The sequence below is a fragment of the Xyrauchen texanus genome, chromosome 26, assembly GCF_025860055.1.
Source record: "Xyrauchen texanus isolate HMW12.3.18 chromosome 26, RBS_HiC_50CHRs, whole genome shotgun sequence".
NCBI lineage: Eukaryota > Metazoa > Chordata > Actinopteri > Cypriniformes > Catostomidae > Xyrauchen > Xyrauchen texanus.
In genome coordinates, this window is record NC_068301.1 from 12,368,659 (window position 1) to 12,387,252 (window position 18,594).

Here is an 18,594-nt window from a genome sequence, read left to right on the forward strand (position 1 = left end):
TTAAACTAACAAAATAAATAACATAAATATGTAAAATAAATAAGCCGTTATTGCAATCCATTAGTAAACCATTGGCCTTCCCTTTCCAAAAATGCTATATCTATGCTTCTATTAACAAAGAGAAGATTTTAGGCACAAATATTATTAACTACTAATATTATTGTAACTGTTGTTAAAAGTATTATGTCACATTTTATTATATAAAAGCCTTCTAAGCGAACGGTTGTAACCAGTGGTTATCAACTGCAGGCCAGGTTTAGTTTTCTGAAGCCCATATAAAATGATACCTCGACGTCTGTTATTAATTAAATACTTTGTGTACTCTCTAGTTTGAGTACAAAGCTAAAATCCTACATTTAAACTTGCGGCAATATCACCATGTGAACAAGTAAAAACAAACCATTTATGAGGAAAGCAGAAAAAATTAGATCATGCATACCTGAAAATCTCACAAATAAAAATGTTCCTTATATAACGGGATAAAAATATCTAAATTAGATTACAAGGTTTGACATCGCGTCTTCTGTAAGATTGAGATTTGACGAATTTACTTGCTTTGAACGAGTTTTACATATACAAATGTGTATAATTCAGTCGTGTTTATATCACTGTTTGTAAGATATAGGCTATATATCAATAACAAAAAATTCTAATTATATATATATATATATTTAATATATATAAACATATTTTTTGCAATTAGCTTTATATATTTTATTAAATTATACAGTCCAGCACGACTCTGCAGATTTTAATCCGAATTAATCCGGTGTTAATTATATGCAATCTGAACTAATGGCTATAAGAATAATTTCCAATGTGGTCTTAAATACAAATTTAAGTGTTCTCTCTAGGTGACAGATGGATTTTGAAGTGTTCTTTAAAGATATACTACATATTTGAGTATTTCTCATTCGAACAATGTCCAACCGCAATATATAACAAATAAGCAATAAAAGTTAATATAGGCCTATATATATATATATATATATATATATATATATATATATATATATATATATATATATATATATATATATATATATGTTTGGACAAAATTTGTTCCAGAGAGGCAACATTCTAAAAATGTTGAATTTGTATTAAATCATTTTTTGTAGGCAATTCCAAGCAACTTTATAAAACATTCCGTTTCGACCTTGTTCTTTTTAAAGGTTAAGACGAAACCTAAAACGATGTATTGTTTTTTTTATTTTTCCTTAATTAAACCTAACGAATGTTAAGTTTTCAAATACCCAGACAAGCTTTTCACTGAAGCTGAATTCAACGCTTCAGACCTATGGAAACAAAGAAGTTCATTGCGGAAAGATTATCAATCCTAAATGCAAATGTCCCGTCGACATTTTTGGTCACCAAATGCGATTTATTCAAAGGAAATTCACCAATCAAACCCATTAATAAAACCTGAATACTCAATCTTTGGCTTTAGAGGCGAAAGAGGTAGTCTCTTGGGGATGCCAACCTAGGGTCACCCAGCTTGCAGAGTTCACTGCGAGGTTAGCTCAGAACTCAACTCGCGGGATTCACAGCTATTCCATCTTTTGTGCCATTATAAAAGTGGCACTGCGCTCTTCTAGAACAGATGACAGCTACGTGTTCTGATGTAAACTTTTGACCCCAGCCCTCCCCCTCCCTTTAAAGTCTCATTCTCTCTCAAACAAACACAAATAACACATGGAAACAAACAAGCCTTCGAACTCATCAATATCTTTCGTTCCTTTTCTTTCTTTCTATCTTTATTTCTTTCTTGTTTCTTGTAGAACACCTTCTATACCTTCCATTAATTACAGTGTTGTGAGAACAAACATATTAATACGTTATCAAGCAACCTTTATATTTGCCGACAGCTTGGCCTAGCAATCAATTTCATTCTACTGAGATTCATGCTGCATCCAGATAGGTAAACCATTTTCACATACTGTGAGTCCTTGTTATTAAAGGTGTATGTGGGAGTTATTATTCTTTCCATTTATATTTTCTATCCTTACAGGGAAAAGGAGAGCCCATGAGGGTGACACTGAACTTGGCCAAAAGCGAGCTCTGCTGGTTGTTTGCAGCGTGTGCACATTCATCTTCCTGCCGCTTCTGACCTCGCGTTGAACCAGGAGCGAAGACATTTTTCTTCAGTCTCTTTCTCCCCCACATTGTCTAACGAATTCTGTCAATCTCCCACTCGCCCTTGCAATTCAGTTTAAATATGCGGATATGCCCATTTCCTCAACTCGGGCATGCAAATACAATAATGCGTTTCAATTAGTTTTAATGTATTGGTGAAGACAAAATTAAAACCCATGTTGGTTTGTTTGGTTTATTATTAAGAAAACCATGATGCTGGTTAGTGTTTTTAATCACATCAGGATCTTGAAGCCTATACTTTCGATGGCAAAATGTAGAGAGCACAATTTTACAGCAGTCCGAAATCATACATAGATTGATTGATAGAAATAATTCTGTTACTTAAACAAAAGGATGTCAAAATCCACACTCCGAATAAAGCAAGAGATGGCCAATACATGTACTGGAAAATGAACGTAAGCCGTTACCGTCTTCAGATTTGTAACAACAATTAGCTGAATTTAAGTATCATTATTTGTGAGATTCCTTTCAAGACTTTGCGACAGGCCTGGCTGGAGACAAATCTGTGCAATAACATCTACTAAACTGACCTTTTCTCATCAAAGAAATGTTCACAAATCTTATTCTTTGCCCAGATGCAAACTGAAATGTTACCGTAAAACGGAAGCAATTACAGACAAGTAATCCCCTACTATCTAAGTAGCCTCCTCACAGTGCAAATCTTCATTAACACAGTGGGAACTGAGCGCATAAATGTTCTACTCATTGTTTCACTAAAGGTCTGAAGAAACGTATTTTAATAGCAGCGCAAGAACGAAAAAAAAAACAACTTAACTTACCATGAGCTGACCCTCTTCCACCCAAATGAATCCGGCCGACATGTTTCCATTCCATAGCAACTGGTGTATCAGAAACAGTTGTGGAGGCAGTCAAGGAACACCTCTACGGTCTGCAGAGAAAAAGTAAACGAAGCTCCACGTCAGTGCGATTAAACTTTATTTGCGATATTGTGTCGACTCCCCAAAACCATAAAAACTGACTTTAATGGCCATCACGTGACTGTTTTATGACCAGTGAGCCTATCTCCCGACTCGCTCATTTTTACGATCTAATTCATGAACCAAGCCTCCTTATATATCTTACCCGCCTATGTGGCGGAACAGGAATGGCACAAGGTCTAGTAAAGTTTGAATATCAAAACTCTGTCCAGCTTTTCGGAGAAAACAAGAGTTTGGGCGTGGACGCCTGCCGAGAGGTTGGCAAGGGGATCATAAGTGCCCCCTTGCACAACGGTTAAAATGGTTATTAATGAGTCTCATACCTGTTGAACTGCCAGAGCCCATACTAGAAACAAACATTTACAGAAATAAAGACATCATATCGTGCAGGGCACTGTGCTCTTTATCAACTTGAAATTAAATAATTGCATAACAATTAATGTTCTATTCGTACATCAATGACTTGCATATTACACTCGGCAAAAAGCAAACCTGACAACATTGAGATCTAATATTTAAAGTAAAAAATTTATTGACATGATCATTTTATTCACCATTAGCAGTATTGAGAGTTTTCTATATCATTCAATTCCAGTTATCATTCAAAATTCACAAGGTCCAACACATGTTGTCCAACATTTGAAAACGTAAAACACACACACAACCCACAAATATGCAGACAGGTCTGAACAGAAATATTTGAACAGAACACAAATGACGACATTACAGCTTCAAGTACAGAAACAATTACAACTTCAAGATGACTAAAAAATAAATCGACATTAGATATCAAATTAAAATAAATACATTATATACAAAATGTACATTTACACATCAGAAGACATAAAAACAACAACTAAATCTTTTTTTCGTAAAAGTCCAACTTAATTGTTTTACAAGTTCTTAAATGCATCTTTCAGAAACTTCAAACATTTTTCGTCAAAACTATTTATTTTTCTAAAACAGTGCAAAGATAGACACACATTAGCAACAGTTCATGAAAACATTTAGATTTTTTTTTTTTTTACTGGACAAAGCCGAAAAACATGGCTTTACATTTGTCGTGCATGGAAAGTCTTTCACGAAATGGGAAAAGCCCATAACCTTCATGCCCTTTGTTATGAGGAACAAAAGTATTGGTAAGGAAATAGGACACACACACACACACACACACACACACACACACACACACACACACACACACACACACACACACACACACACACACACACACACACACACACACACACACACACACACACACACACACACACACATCTCAGGGCCGGTAACCGGCAGCTGCCATACTCATGCTCTTCAACTTGTTGTCCTTTTTCCATTTCATTCTGCGGTTTTGAAACCATATTTTGATTTGTCTCTCCGAGAGACAGAGCGTGTGTGCAATCTCAATTCGTCGGCGACGTGTCAGGTACCGGTTGAAGTGGAACTCCTTCTCAAGCTCAAGTGTCTGATATCGTGTGTAGGATGTCCTTGCCCTTTTCCCCTCCGGTCCGGCCAAACTGTCTGTTATAAAAAAAAATAAATAAAAAATAATAAAAAAAAAAGTTTAATATTATCACTTTAATAGTATAATATAGGCTACTACAACATTGCAGAAGAAAAATAAATACACGTTAAACTGTCATGCGCCAATCTTAAAAGCATGCCACGCTCATGGACATAAAAATTATTTTAATTAACTTATAAGCATAGACGTCCCAAACTGATTTTGTGGCGTATTATAAAGGGACATAGGGGCATCACACCTCACTTCAAAAATCAGTCTAACCTAAAAACAGAAAAGAGCAGAAGTGTATGTTTGCAGTTTACCATGACTTATGTGAAGTTTTCGCATCCATGGATAAATCTGTGGCTGCTGCGTGTCGGAAACATTCTGTGAGGCTGTCTGCGCACTTCCCTCTGGTTTTTCTTCTTCCATGGTGCTGGATGCTTTAGAAATGTCCTCGCAACTGAGAACAGCCCCAACACTTTTGGTCACAGAGCCACTGGTGTTCGGTAGTGAGGTTCTCAGGGCGCGTTGTGGGGGCTTGCTGGCAGGAGATTTGGCTAAGGACGAGCAGGGGAAAGGGTCAGAGGAAGACGACTGGGACTCAACGCTGCTCGTTGTTACCGGTCGATTGTACTGGACAGGCGTCGCAGTTGGACTGTCTGTGTAGTTTTGAGCTCGCTCATCAGATGAGAGAAAGTGCCCGGTGGTAGAGCGCCCGGTGCTGAGATCCATTCCATTGTAGCCAAAGCTATACCTATCCGCATGCATGCCCGTAGAATCTCTATATTGGCCACTTGAGCTGTGATCTCCATAGTTATGTAAGGGGTAGTCCGCGCCATTTGGATAGCGACCGCAGAATGAGTTCATAAAATAAGAGCTCATTGGTTGACAATAATTACCTTATAATTATTTTAATCACTGTAACTTCTGTTGTGGAGAGAACAATACCGTGTGTGTTTGATTTGTTTCTCTTGATGGTTTTGAGCTTCTATTGCACCCTTGCACAATTTATGATGAATTATGGAAATGAGTTGAGACAGACTTAATGCTGCCTTACGTAGGCTCCCAAATATGGGGTACGGCTTAAGTCACGTGTTTTTGTTGACCAGTCGTAAATCCTGTTCTGTGACCTCCAGTGGTAAACTCACGCATAAGCAGGAAATAAGGGTGGAGCGCGCAATCAGAGTTTTACCGAATAGCTGTTGTAGGCTCGGTTAAAGATTGTGGCCGCGCGCCACCCTCTGGTTAAAGGCGGCACTCCCATTGAGCGTCAACCTCGAATAGAGCATGCGGCGAGGTCATTCAAAGGGTAACGACACTGCAGTAGAAAAATTATATCTGCCGAAACAATGCGTCGTGACCTGCACAATAACACGAATAGCTTACGGATTCAGCCAATTCAGAGACACAAGCATCTAGATGTTTTCAATAAACACCGTCTTCAACAATTATATAAAATGTAAATACAAAGGATAATTTAATGTCGATTATAGGTTGCCAATTAAAAATCTGAAAAGAAATTCAAATCAAGTACACCTATTTCTTTGTTTTTTCTGTATTGGAATGATTTAGTTTGATTTATCTGGCTTGAGGACATTCTTAATCCATTATATGGTTGGATTAAATTTGGGTCTTTTAAAAGAATCGATTAAAGGGACAATCTGCCACCTAAAAGATTAGAGATGGATTTTTCGATAGCGTTGCAATTTACGCTTTAAAGATCATCTTAACTAACGTCGTAGGCCTACGTTAATTTATAACTGAGTAATGACTGTTTCCCAAACCAAAACGCTTGTTATTATGTAGAAACCAAGTCCATCGTTACGGGAGCTCACCCAGGTCATACGATGCTGAACTAAGGCTTCAACTTTTTCCAATATGTCCATTAATTTGTCAGGTCATTTTTATTTTTAAAGCGCTTTTGACAATGCACATCGTTTCAAAGCAACTTTAAAAGAGGTCATGCTTTAATGTCTTTAAGCCCCCAGTGAGTAAGCTAAATGCGACTGGCAAGGAAAGAAAAATCATCAGATGGTTGTTGGTGGAGAGAAAAAACCTTGAGAAACCAGATTCAACAGGGTAGCCATGTACTGTAGGTCCCTGGAGCAGAACATTGAAGGAAAAGAGGATGATGGAAGAGGACGTTCTTTAGCACACTCATTCCAATTTATTTTGTTAATATACACTACTTATTTATAAACTTTTACAGTGTCAAGTAGTCTTCTGTTTAATTATTTAGGTCAATTTAAGTTTAAAACTATTGCAGGGTCATGTATGTCTTGTCAAATTCATATAATTTAATAAGAACATTTATTCCCATAGTTTAAGCTTATTGTGTTATGTTCAGCCATATCACGCCACATGTGCAGAAAGCCTTTTTAACATGTTATATTAACCATGCAGCCCCAGGCGGCTGCCCATATCGCCCATGCCTAAATCCGCCCCTTTTTTATCGTGCTACAATGAAACATGCCAAATCTAGTACTTCTGTACGATTTGGTAACATATTTAGTGACTCGGGTCAGGGTCTCACTCGGGTCAGGGTCACTTGTTTCTTGTAAAACATTAAGGATATGAGCCTGTGTCAAACTTCATCTATTAGGCTATGCCACTCCAAAATATCTCATTTATATAGTGTAAATTCAGGTATGGCATGCATAATGCGGTTTAAAAACCCATAATTGTGTGAACCTTCAAGCGTTCACATTTCATAAATAAAAATAAATGAAATTGGAGTGAATGTGCGCTAAATGAGCACCTCCTTCTCCAGTGGCAGGTTACTACTGACTTCTACTGACAATAGCCTAGTCTGTAGCATTTAGCAATTGCCTTACATTATTAAACAAATACTGCACTAGACGTCTACCTATGATATAAATGGATTAGATTTAGGGTTATCTGGAAGCCCAGTCATGGGCCGAGTTCGGAAATCGCACTACACTTACTCGTGTTATTATATGTCAGAAACAGATGCCATTTCGAACTCGGCACTATTCTGGGTTGCCAGATAATGTTGCAAATCACACCATTTAAGATAATTAAATTTCATCTCTCAATTTCAAATAGTTACTTATGCTTATCAAAAGTAAGCCTGCATATGCCATATTGTCTGTCTGTAAATTCAGGCCTATCACGTAGCATGCGCATGCAGAGCAGTGTTATAGGTTTATTTTTAGAAACACGTTTTTCACTCTCGGATATAGGCCTACATTGGCTTAACTTTGATAAAAATGTATTAAAGGGGTCATGACATGAGAAACCAAATTTGCCTTGATCTTTTGGTATATAAGAGGTCTTTGTATCATTAAAACGTCCTGCAAGTTTAATATTTTAAGACGTCCTCCCCATTCTAAACGAATCATTTATTTAATCAAGCTCAAAATACAGCTCGTTCTGGATTCATGGTTAGAAGTGACGTGTCGGTTAGAAGTGACGTACCAGCGTTTGCATATGACCGCCTCCAGCACAAGATAACTACGCTATAAGCGCAAGACAACTACGCTCATTTCAGTATCGCCGTGCGCCTCACAAGTGTTCAGTCGATGGACAGCGAGCTCTGACAGAGACTACTTGTGCACAGGAAAATTACGATGCCACACAGATGTGCTGTTCCTGGCTGTGGTCAAACAAAACCTCTGAATAAGCTGCCGAAAGATCCAGACGCCAGGGAAAAATGGATGCAGTTTATTTTTTGCGGATCGACCCAGTCACGGCAGTGTTAACTTAAGCGTTTGTTCTGTACATTTTAAGGATGACTGTTTTGAGAACAAATCTCAATATGATGCTGGCTTTGCCAGAAATCTGTTGCTCAAAGATAAGTCCGTGCCGACTATTCTGGGAACAACGACGACGCAAACTGTAAGTAATCTATTTTAAACTTTAAACTACTTTTTAAAGCGCAATTTCATTCATTATGAATAATCACAGTGTTTTTACTTAGTTTACTTGCATATTGTTCTGGCTGGGGGCGTCAATAATTGATACATAGGCACTGACGTTAGCCAATCATAACAGTGGGCGTTAACACTGAAGTCTTAAATGGAAAACGCCCCCAAAACAGACTGTTTGAATCAGAGGATGAGAAACAGGGTGGGAAAAGGTCATAAATCACTAGATTTTAAAAGTTTTTCTTAAAAAAAATATATATTAATACTATAATTGCACCTAAGGGAACATAATAATACAATTAAAAAAAACCATGTCATGACCCCTTTAATGTAGTTTAAATATAAGCATCTTCTTGTCACTGAAACAGAGTTTCACCCCTGCAGAAAAAAATCAGGGCGGGACTAGGAGATGAAAACGGCCACCATGGACACAACCCTGGCCACCCCTCTCACAAAGACATTTTCAATATATATATATATTTTTTTTCTTAAAAGTTTTTTCTTGAAGACGAGTATCCCTTTACGACTTTACGACTTTTCAGGTGCGTGCACCAATTAAACGTAAGTTTTCGGTGATATTTATGATGAGAACCCTTGAACTGAAATCTCCTGCGAGATAAAATTTAGCTGCAAGCGCCGCATGTGCGGTCTCGCGAGAGTCACCGTGTTTTCAACGCGCAAGTGAAGATGTCCAGCTTCCGGTCCTGGCACAATTGTATGAGTGAGTGAGCACGTGAGTCCTGCACTTGAACATACCCTGTCTTATCATGTAAGGTCATAAAATCATATAGAAATTTTGTTTTGTTTCCTTTATGTTCCCCAAATTTTGCACAAAAACAACAGCTTGTAAACTAGTTCCAATACACTCACGACAAAATCGTCAGGATTCATACGACTTTTCTAAATTTGGATAATTCGTATGATGTCGTGCGACTTCACTAGTTTGAATTCCTATGACTTTAACTACAGCCAATGATGTCGCTGGACATAGTTTCCATCTAATGTGAAACAATTACTTGCTTCTGTCACACACAACAGCTTCCTGGTTAAGTTTAGATAAGGGGTTTGGGTAAGGGCATAATATTAATAAGTATGTCCTTAATGCCTCGTGAGCGGAACTCGTGCTTACTTCCGCATTACATCCAGGGAATTTGCATGCGATGAAGTCAAACGAGTTTATGCGAACAACATCGTGTAAGACTATATGAAATAGCCAACTCCTATATTATGTACGATTTTTCACAAGATCGGGTTGCCAGTTCCCACATTTACATTTAGGGGGGGGGGTAAAATTAATGCAAAATTAAGTAAAATTATGTTTCTAATAATTTTGAACATGAAATATATGATACAGGGTTTTATAACACATTTAATAACTTTAAATTGAGCAATATGGTTCATTTTAGATAAATGTGGAAAAAGCAAACACAATCTAACCTGCTGAAGAATACATTCATTTAAATTTACTCTTTAAAATTTTATTAAAACTTGTTGATTCAGTAAAGCTGATATGTTTTGTTTTTGCATAGGCGCAAGGGACATTAAATTAAGACAGATATAGAATTATTTTTCCAGCAAGAAGAATCTGAGGCACAACTTCAGTATACTTCAGTATACTCCCCTGTAAGTGTACTGACTAATTTTGCCCCCTCTGATGATGTTTACTTGCAGCTTCATAAGTAAATGTGACTGATACACAGTAACAAGAATTAAGGGTTACTTTTTCAATCTGATTAACTGAATAAATGAAAAACAAATAAATAAAAAGCATGTAAAATAAAAAAAGATAATCAACCAAACAGCTAACCTTCCTTTTGTGTTCCACGGAAGTCATACGTGTTAGGAACAACATGAGGGTGAGAGTAAATTACAACATTTTAATTTCTGGGTTAACTATTCCTTTAAAAACAAATGCAATTTATTATACAATGTTGTGTTGTGGGCACTTAAAACAGCTCAGTATTTTTGTTTGTATTTTTCTGTGCCACCCAGAGTGATTGCTGTCCCCAGCCCGACCACCCCTGTATAAAATTCCTGGCTCTGCCACTAGTCTTCTTGTATAGTTTGGTTCCCCAGCTTGGCTAAGCTCTCCCAGCATGCCAATATGGTCTGAATTTAAGAAAAGATATTCAGAAATGTCACCGCTTCAGACAATGATTATTATTAAGTAGAGAGCATTCATGTTTTTTTTTTTGTTTTGTTTTGTTTTTTGCCTTTTTGGGAAAAAATAATATTTAAGAGCCTTAGAATCGCTCATCATTGTAACTTTATAGCTTTCTTTTGTAACTTAAATTTACCTGGCAAAGGAAAAGTTCGAAGTTGTTTACTGTAGTCCTATTTATAATTATAAAGTGCACTTAAGGGATTTACCAATTAAGCAGTTGATTAGGAAGACAACACTGCTGCACAACATTTTGGGCGAGAGCACCCATGGCTGTAAATTCAAACTTTATTTCAATGTTTAAAACACGCGACGACTTTCCTCCACTTATGAAAATATATATAATCCAGATAACAGTTTGTCAGCTTTAAGTTAACCTTTTGATTAAAAACCTGAAAGATATATTAATGTGAAAACAAGCTCCATTCTCCCCTAATTACAACATTAGCAAGGCCTATACCTCATTTTTGGAGAGCTTCTCACTCACGTGGTAAAAGCAATTTAGCATAATGTATAATGGGAAAAAACAACTTAAAAAAAAATTCAAAGCAATTTTGTATGAAAAGGCCTACACAAACTGGTAGGCTACTGCATACTACATATTATTATAAAATGAAATCGACAATGGCCAATTTAATCATTTGAATTTCAACATGTGTTTTTCAATCTGGCAGTACAAATAGGATTATTTAAATATTAGACATTACATCAATGTTTAAGTGTGTTGGCTTTTTAATATATAATTCCCCTTAAATAAACATGAGATCCATTCTGCTATTACATAGGCCTATCTTTCAGATGTAAACCAACTCGGCTCTTAAAAACAAAAAGTAACACTTTTGAAAACTGTGTATATCTATAGGATCTGGAAAAATTTATGGGATACACTGCTTGGCTATAATAATAAAAAATTATAATATTTATATCTAATATTTAGTTGGACCGCTTTTAGCTTTGATTACAGTGCACATTCGTCATGGCATTGTTTCAAAAACCTTATGCAACGTCCCGACATTTATTTCCATTCAGAGATACATTTTTGGCCGAGATGTTGTATTGATGACAGGAGAGTCCAATCACTTTATAAAGTCTTCTCCAGCACATCCCAAAGACTTAAGGGTTAAGGTCAGGTCTCTGTGGTGGCCAATTCATGTGTGAAAATTATTCCTCATGCTCCCTGAACAACTCTTTCACAATATGAACCCGATGAATCTTGTTAATGTCATCCTGGAATATGCCCAGGGAAGAAAAAAATCCATTGATGGGATAACCTGGTCTTTCAGAACATTCAGGTAGTCAGCGGACTTCATTTTATTGCCACATAAGTTGCTGAGACTAGACCTGACCAATTGAAGCAACCCCAGATCATAGCACTGCCTCCAGAGGCCTGTACAGTGGCCACTATGCATGATGGGTATATTGCTTCATGCACTTCCCTTCTTACTCTGATGCACTCATCAATTTGGAATAGGGTAAAACTCAACTCATCAGACCATGTGACCTTTTTTCATTGCTCCACAGTCCAATCTGGTTACAGGGGAACAAGGCTGATTAGCTGATTTTTCTGATTAGCCTACACTAACAAGTGGCTTTCTTGTGGCCTTTACTTGTAGTACTAAAAATTCGTGTCACATCGTGCATGTGGAAATGCTACTTTCACTATTAAATATAGCCAGATATTCAACTTATGTGACTTAAAGCGTTTTAGTGATCTCCGATCAAATTTCTTCTGTGAAGCTGACAGTTCACCACTATCCTTCCAGGTTAGAAAGTTTTTAACCCAATTCCAGTGAAACGTATTAATCACTGCAATAATGATCCAATCATAGGCTCTTAAGTATCTGCTCATTTAAATCCAAACGGCGACTTTTTTTTGGGCCAGGCAGTGTGTTTGCTTGTACAAGTGAACCCACTTGCGTCTGCAACCTGCGAGATTTATCGCCATCAAGCGGTAGTTTTGAGGTACAGTTTACCTTGTCACAATATTTTAGTTCAATGTAATATTGCACACCTACTCCTAATAAATATTCTGTCTTATTTACATGGATTATAATACCTCGAACATTGTTCAAATGACATGATGCTTTCCCTACACCTGAGTAAATAAGACAAATTACGATGCAGTGTCAGCTAAAGATAGTTTTATAAAAATGAAACAAAATGTTGTCAACACATCCAAAATACAGCAAAAATTGACGAATTTCGCTCCACGGTCATTAAGGTGTTTCTTTAAATACTATTTTGCTTGTGCAATAAAAACTGCTCCTGTTGTTGAAAAAAAAAAGGAATTAAAACCGGTCTTCTCCTTTCTTTCAAAATTAGAAAGTTTTATCAAATATTATTTTCATCACGACATGATCAATATTTGACACGTCAAATAAAATAGACAGTAGGCTAAAAACAAAAATAAAACAGGCAGTTATTATGACCACACACACACACACACACATATGACTACAGTCAGCTACCATGCCGTTTTCACCCCATATCCCTCTTGGAAAACAAGCAACAAACTGCAACATCAGCACAAACACCACCAGCCAAAACAAAAACAATGAAATTTAACGTTAGTTTATATTACCCTACAAGTATAGCTTTTAGTTACTATATATGTTGGTCTTTATTCTCACATAAACACAACAAAGTTAAAAATAGTTCCCAGAGATGTCGTAATAACAAAAATAATATAATAAAAAAAAAGTAAATCCTTACGTTCAGTGTGTCTTTTGGTCCACAAAAGCAAGATAGCTCTTCAGATGGCTGCGCAATCCGGCAATAGCGTGACAAACAGGAGGAGCAATTCTATTAGATAATTTTCTATCAATGTCCAATTCCATGTTAGACTATAAACTACCGTAGAAATTAAATAAAACTAATAATTTAGACAATTATACCGAAAAATGCTGGAAAACCTGCTTAGGCAAAGCAATGTCAGGAGAAGAATGCAGCTCTATTTTAGGTTCGGACGCATACGCATAAAAAGTTCACTCTCATGTGGCCTTAGGAGCATGTGACTAACTGGTATCCAATAGGACCTAATGGTCCCTCATAAAGGAAGGCAGAGTAGTAAATTTTCATACACAGCAACAGATTTACAGCTTCTCTGAGATAGAGGATGACAGTGGTGGGGGGCTGGGTAGCAATGTTTGCTGCTGGCGCCATTTTACAAAGAGAACCATACAGAAAAAAAGTGTGTGTGTGTGTGTGTGTGTATAATATATATATATATATATATACAGAAAAAAAGTGTGTGTGTGTGTGTGTATAATATATATATATATATTATACACACACACACTTTTTTTCTGTATGCTTCTCTTTGTAAAATGGCGCCAGCAGCAAACATTGCTACCTACATTCTATGTTGTTCAGACGCATTAACATGATTTTTATAAGCAAAAGTTGGATTTTCACTTGGTACCAATCTGTTTGTGGTGTCATTTAATTTTTGGATTTGTACCTATTTAACACCAAGTTTAAAAAAATATCGCTTTAAATAAAAATCTTTAATAAAAATCTATTAAAATAAAAAAGTACTAAAATATATTTATAGAAAAAAAATATTAAAATATTTTAGTGATTTTAAATTCCTAAGGAATTTGAGGAATATTGATTGTCATCATTCAACAATTTATATAAAAAACGATTTAATCTAGGAAACCTGCAACAGTATGTACCGTTTACATTAAAGTATCTTCTTATTAAAACACAAAATCAAATTACGGAATATTGTAGGAACAAAGTGTGTACAAAGTTTTTGTATAGCTGACACAGACGATCTTTGTGTCCAATTGATCACTTTAGATGATAAATTATGCTCAAGTTGGGGACATAGTTCATATGTATGCTAATTTATTGTGTTTATACAATAGCATAACAGTAACCAGTTACGCAGCATCTTGCAGGGATTTCACGCGTTTACCTCCGTATATGGCGGCGTTTAGGTGGCGTCTTTTATTGCAGATACAGACCTGAAATCTACAATAGATATCCGAAATCTACATACCGACGATGTCACAATGTCTTAAAAAAGTAGATAAAATATATATTGATGGTAAATTAATATAGACATAGAGGTCTCATAGCAAAGAATCCTTTTTTTAAACTTGTGATTTCTCCAATGAGAGCCATGCACTGCATTTTGTTCCTGCCCAGTTTTTGGACAATGACAGCGCTCGACCCAATAATCAACGTCCTAATGACTAATTTAGACCTACTTGTATTATGCTTTTTTATATTCCAGCTATTTATTGCAAGTAAAAATTATTAAACTGTTTGAAAGTTGATAAAAGCCAATCTGTTAGATTTGTGGGTTTATTTCAACCGAGTAGGCTATAAATCTTCCCAGCAGACACAAAGAGAGAAATAAATTATGCAACCAGATAGAAGCATCGGAAAGCCTCTTAATTTAGACACACCGAGTAATTAATTCATTACCACAGAACCAAGGCATTAAAACGTTACGACTTCACACATGCTACATGAACAGCTCCATCGGCCGTAAAACGGCTGCAGTCACAGAACAGTAGCCTCTGACACAAGATAAATAAGCTGTCTCAAACAGAGTGAGAGTCATACCTTACGTTCTCATTGGAAGATACATGCTTCTGAGATTCTGTCCGTTCATGTTTGCTTCATATGATTTTGTGGCGGGAGGCGTCCATGTTTATGCTGAATGAGCCACAATGACGTCAGATCTACGCGTTAAAAAAAAAAATAAAATTACTTCCTATGGTCAGTGCTGAGGATGCGTTGCGTATGACTAACAACCATTCACAATATGATGCGAATTCATGTTTTCATCCCGCTGTAGTTCAGCTGGATCCATGGATCCACAGTGTCATTTTTACGAGATAGGGTGATATACAAGGCCATTACAACCGGCATTGGGCCCATGAAGTCACATGATCGTGGGTCCATAGACAGCCAATAAGTACTGCGGTTGCGATTTCATCAGCTTGTAAGGAGGTGCCGCCACATTCTAATTAGATTATGGGTGTCCTTAAAGATGACAAAAAATTCATGGACCGCTGAAAATGATCACAATTCATGTCATCTTAAGATCCTTTTGCCGCATTTTAAAGAGGAAATTTGAGGTCTTCTTTTGATTGATTTGACATTGCCCAAATCTAAAAAAAAAAAAAAAAAAAAATCTATAAAAACAGCTAATGGAAAGTAGCATAGGCTACTGTAAAATGATTTTTGTGTGATTATGTTGTTTATTTTTTTCTGAATTGTTTATAATTTAAAAACAGAATTTTATGGTAGCCTATTTTTCAAATCGTACACTGATACATTGTGTAAGATAGTAAAAAATAAGTTGTGGTAAGATAAAAATTAGTTTCACTTCATTATTCAAAATCTATGGCCACGTTGACAGTCAATATTTGGCGCGAACATCCGTATTTACTTACAATTGTGAGGCTCGAATTGTCAAACCCGTAGCCTAACAGCTGTAACCATGGCTAAAGAAAATAGATGTTGGCGTCCATCTCACCGGCAAATGTTATCACAATTGACGACGCGTTTTTAAATAAAGTCAGAGTAGAGTGCAGCATTTGAGACGCGAGGACACACAAACTATAATACTGATGATCTCAGGTGAAAGACAGAGTCTGGACCAGGTTTTGCTGACATCATGTGGTCGAACTGAATAACAACAATACAGATAACGGCTAAACATAAGATACCATGGTATATTTTTCGCTGGAACGTCACCCGGGGTAAGATCTAATATGATCTAACTTTAACTAAATTGGAAAATAGTGATCCGAGACATTCTTTCGTTTTGAATATTAACAGTTTTATATCTATTTGTCAATGGAGGATTTGTGGACAAGGTATTTCGAATTTTGAAGTAAAAAATATTGTTTTTATTTTGAAGTGACAAAGATAGACCCTTGGGTAAGATTTAGGTCACATCATTTTAAGTAAACAAATTTTGGTATTATTATTTTCTATTTAGTATTATTATTATTGGAACACGAAAGGGGTAAAATTTTAAACACTTAAGACATTTTTCAACAATTTCCCACATTTTATAAACATTTTCTATAATATGTTGAGATACATTCTCAGTACTGCACACAAAAACTTGAGGCAAAAGTGTTAAAAGCATTATTATAATTTTTTTGTAAAAAAAAAAGTTGAACTTAACGTTTAAACAAAATATGTATTAAAATAAAGTTAATTGTGTATCAAATTCAATAAAAATAAACAATAGGCCAATCTCCCAGTTCTGCAAAATGCCAGCCAATTTCCCACCTTGTTTTTAATATTTTTCAGATTAAACCAAATTGTTTTTTTTTTTTAATATATATATATATATATATATATAACTTTGTCTAAAAGGTTGCTCCAAGAATAAATGCTCATTTGGCATTAAATAATTATTCAAATCTTCTTGTCTGTCTAAATTCTTAAGCTACTGATATATGTTTCTGTAATAAGTTTAAGTTTTGAGATTGAAAGTTAGAATATCTATAAAATCTAATGAAAAAAATATCTTAAATATATTCCCCTTTCTCTCACACAACTTCTCACACATAACTTTAATAAGCTTTTAATGATAGAACTATATCTTCCAAGCCTGAGTATCTGTTGATATTTGGCCATAGTGAAATTATCTTCATCAGCCACTTGTTCTCTATACTGGAATTGACCCCATATAGGTCGACTACCCCTTTAAAAGTGATATTTTAAAACAAATGCCATATGCTTATGTACGTAACTAAGCATCTCTCTTTTTTTAAACCTGGATAAAAATATAATATATGCATAAGTAATACATTCATACTGCATTAGAACCAAACAGACAATTATAAATGGCTATCAGTTTCTCATTAACGCAATGAGTATAAAGATGTAGGCTATCTTTATAATTGGAGCACACATAAAAAATGAGGGAAAAAATATTGCATAATTTTACGCAGCTATTTTGACTAATTTAGTGGTCAAAAATTATTCAATCTATTGTTTTACTAATTTAGCATCAGTTGTAGTAATGAAAATTCATTTCTGAAACAGGACATACAGACAACATTTTTAGTAAAGACAGATCATTTTTATGGATTTGGGTACAAAATGTAAAACATTAAATCTTTTATTATACATTAAAATGTCCCAATTTTGAATTGTCTGTCTAGAGAGAGATTAACCAAAACATTCTGTAACAATTTTAAATAAAACTACACATCCTTTGTACTCTTTATATGAAAGATGGAGCATGTTTCAGTTTGAAACTAGAATTTCATAATTTTTATCTATAGGCCTAAGTCCTCGTTATGGTTCAAGCTAATTTTCAGGAGTATACCCACAAACTGTTAATGAGGCCGAAATGAATATTTGTGCATTGAAGTTAATTTTGACATCTTTCTCGAGAATCTCCACTGACATTATGTATAACTTTCAGGCCTACACAACAGGTGACTGGGTTTGCCGTATAGGGCGAGCTGCAATCACAGAGGCCAATAAAACTAGATTGTTTCCGCTGGCTTTTTGTGCACACAGTCGAGTCTTACTGAAAGCATTGAGGGTTTGAGGGGGAAAAAACATCTCCAAATGGGCTGTCGGGCCACTTGAAATGGTCTAATTGTGTCTGGTCGGCCATAAAGACATTTCCACGGAATGCCAGACAGTGTTGCCGAGTCTACGATTCGTGGCCTTGCTGTGAGGCCTTTGAAGTCAACGTCCATCCGCCAAACCTGTGCCTATAAACTAACGTCCAGTACACAGTAGGCCATATAAACTATTAATAAATAATATTTGTGGTACAAAATATATTTTAAAAAATGGCATATATCCTGACTGGCTGAACCCCGGAATAATTTGGCAAAAGCACCTCATCGTGGGAGTACGGTGCCAAGAATACTTCGTTCTTTTAATTCCACAGATTCATTCACACAGTTTTTCACTGGTCTCAGCTGTCGAGCCTCGTAACCTCTT

At 36.0% G+C, this 18,594-nt stretch overlaps 3 protein-coding genes across 3 annotated transcripts in view; all 3 read right to left on the reverse strand.

Moving 5' to 3' along the window:
• LOC127619612 (homeobox protein Hox-A3a-like) overlaps positions 1-15,266 on the reverse strand; it is a 30,673-nt gene extending 15,407 nt beyond the window's left edge. Inside the window, 2 exon segments of the mRNA XM_052092523.1 lie at positions 2,934-3,043; positions 15,229-15,266. The gene's annotated coding sequence lies outside the window, so the exon portion shown is untranslated.
• LOC127619613 (homeobox protein Hox-A1a-like) overlaps positions 1-18,594 on the reverse strand; it is a 49,538-nt gene that overhangs the window by 24,489 nt on the left and 6,455 nt on the right. The gene's annotated exons all lie outside the window — the stretch shown is intronic.
• On the reverse strand, positions 3,509-13,560 carry LOC127619614 (homeobox protein Hox-A5a-like). Its single transcript, XM_052092525.1, has 3 exons — positions 13,363-13,560; positions 4,923-6,702; positions 3,509-4,616 (listed from the first exon to the last, which is right to left on the reverse strand). The coding sequence occupies exons 2-3, from the start codon at positions 5,482-5,484 to the stop codon at positions 4,372-4,374; spliced, it is 807 nt and encodes a 268-aa protein (XP_051948485.1). The 5' UTR covers positions 5,485-6,702; positions 13,363-13,560; the 3' UTR covers positions 3,509-4,371.

Excerpts from the sequence above, each read along its gene's own strand:
- LOC127619614 (XM_052092525.1), bottom strand. The coding sequence starts at position 5,484 with ATGAGCTCTTATTTTATGAACTCATTCTGCGGTCGCTATCCAAATGGC. Across the intron at positions 4,617-4,922 it reads AAAACTTCACATAAGTCATG|ACAGTTTGGCCGGACCGGAG; the intron begins GTAAACTGCAAA and ends TTTTTATAACAG.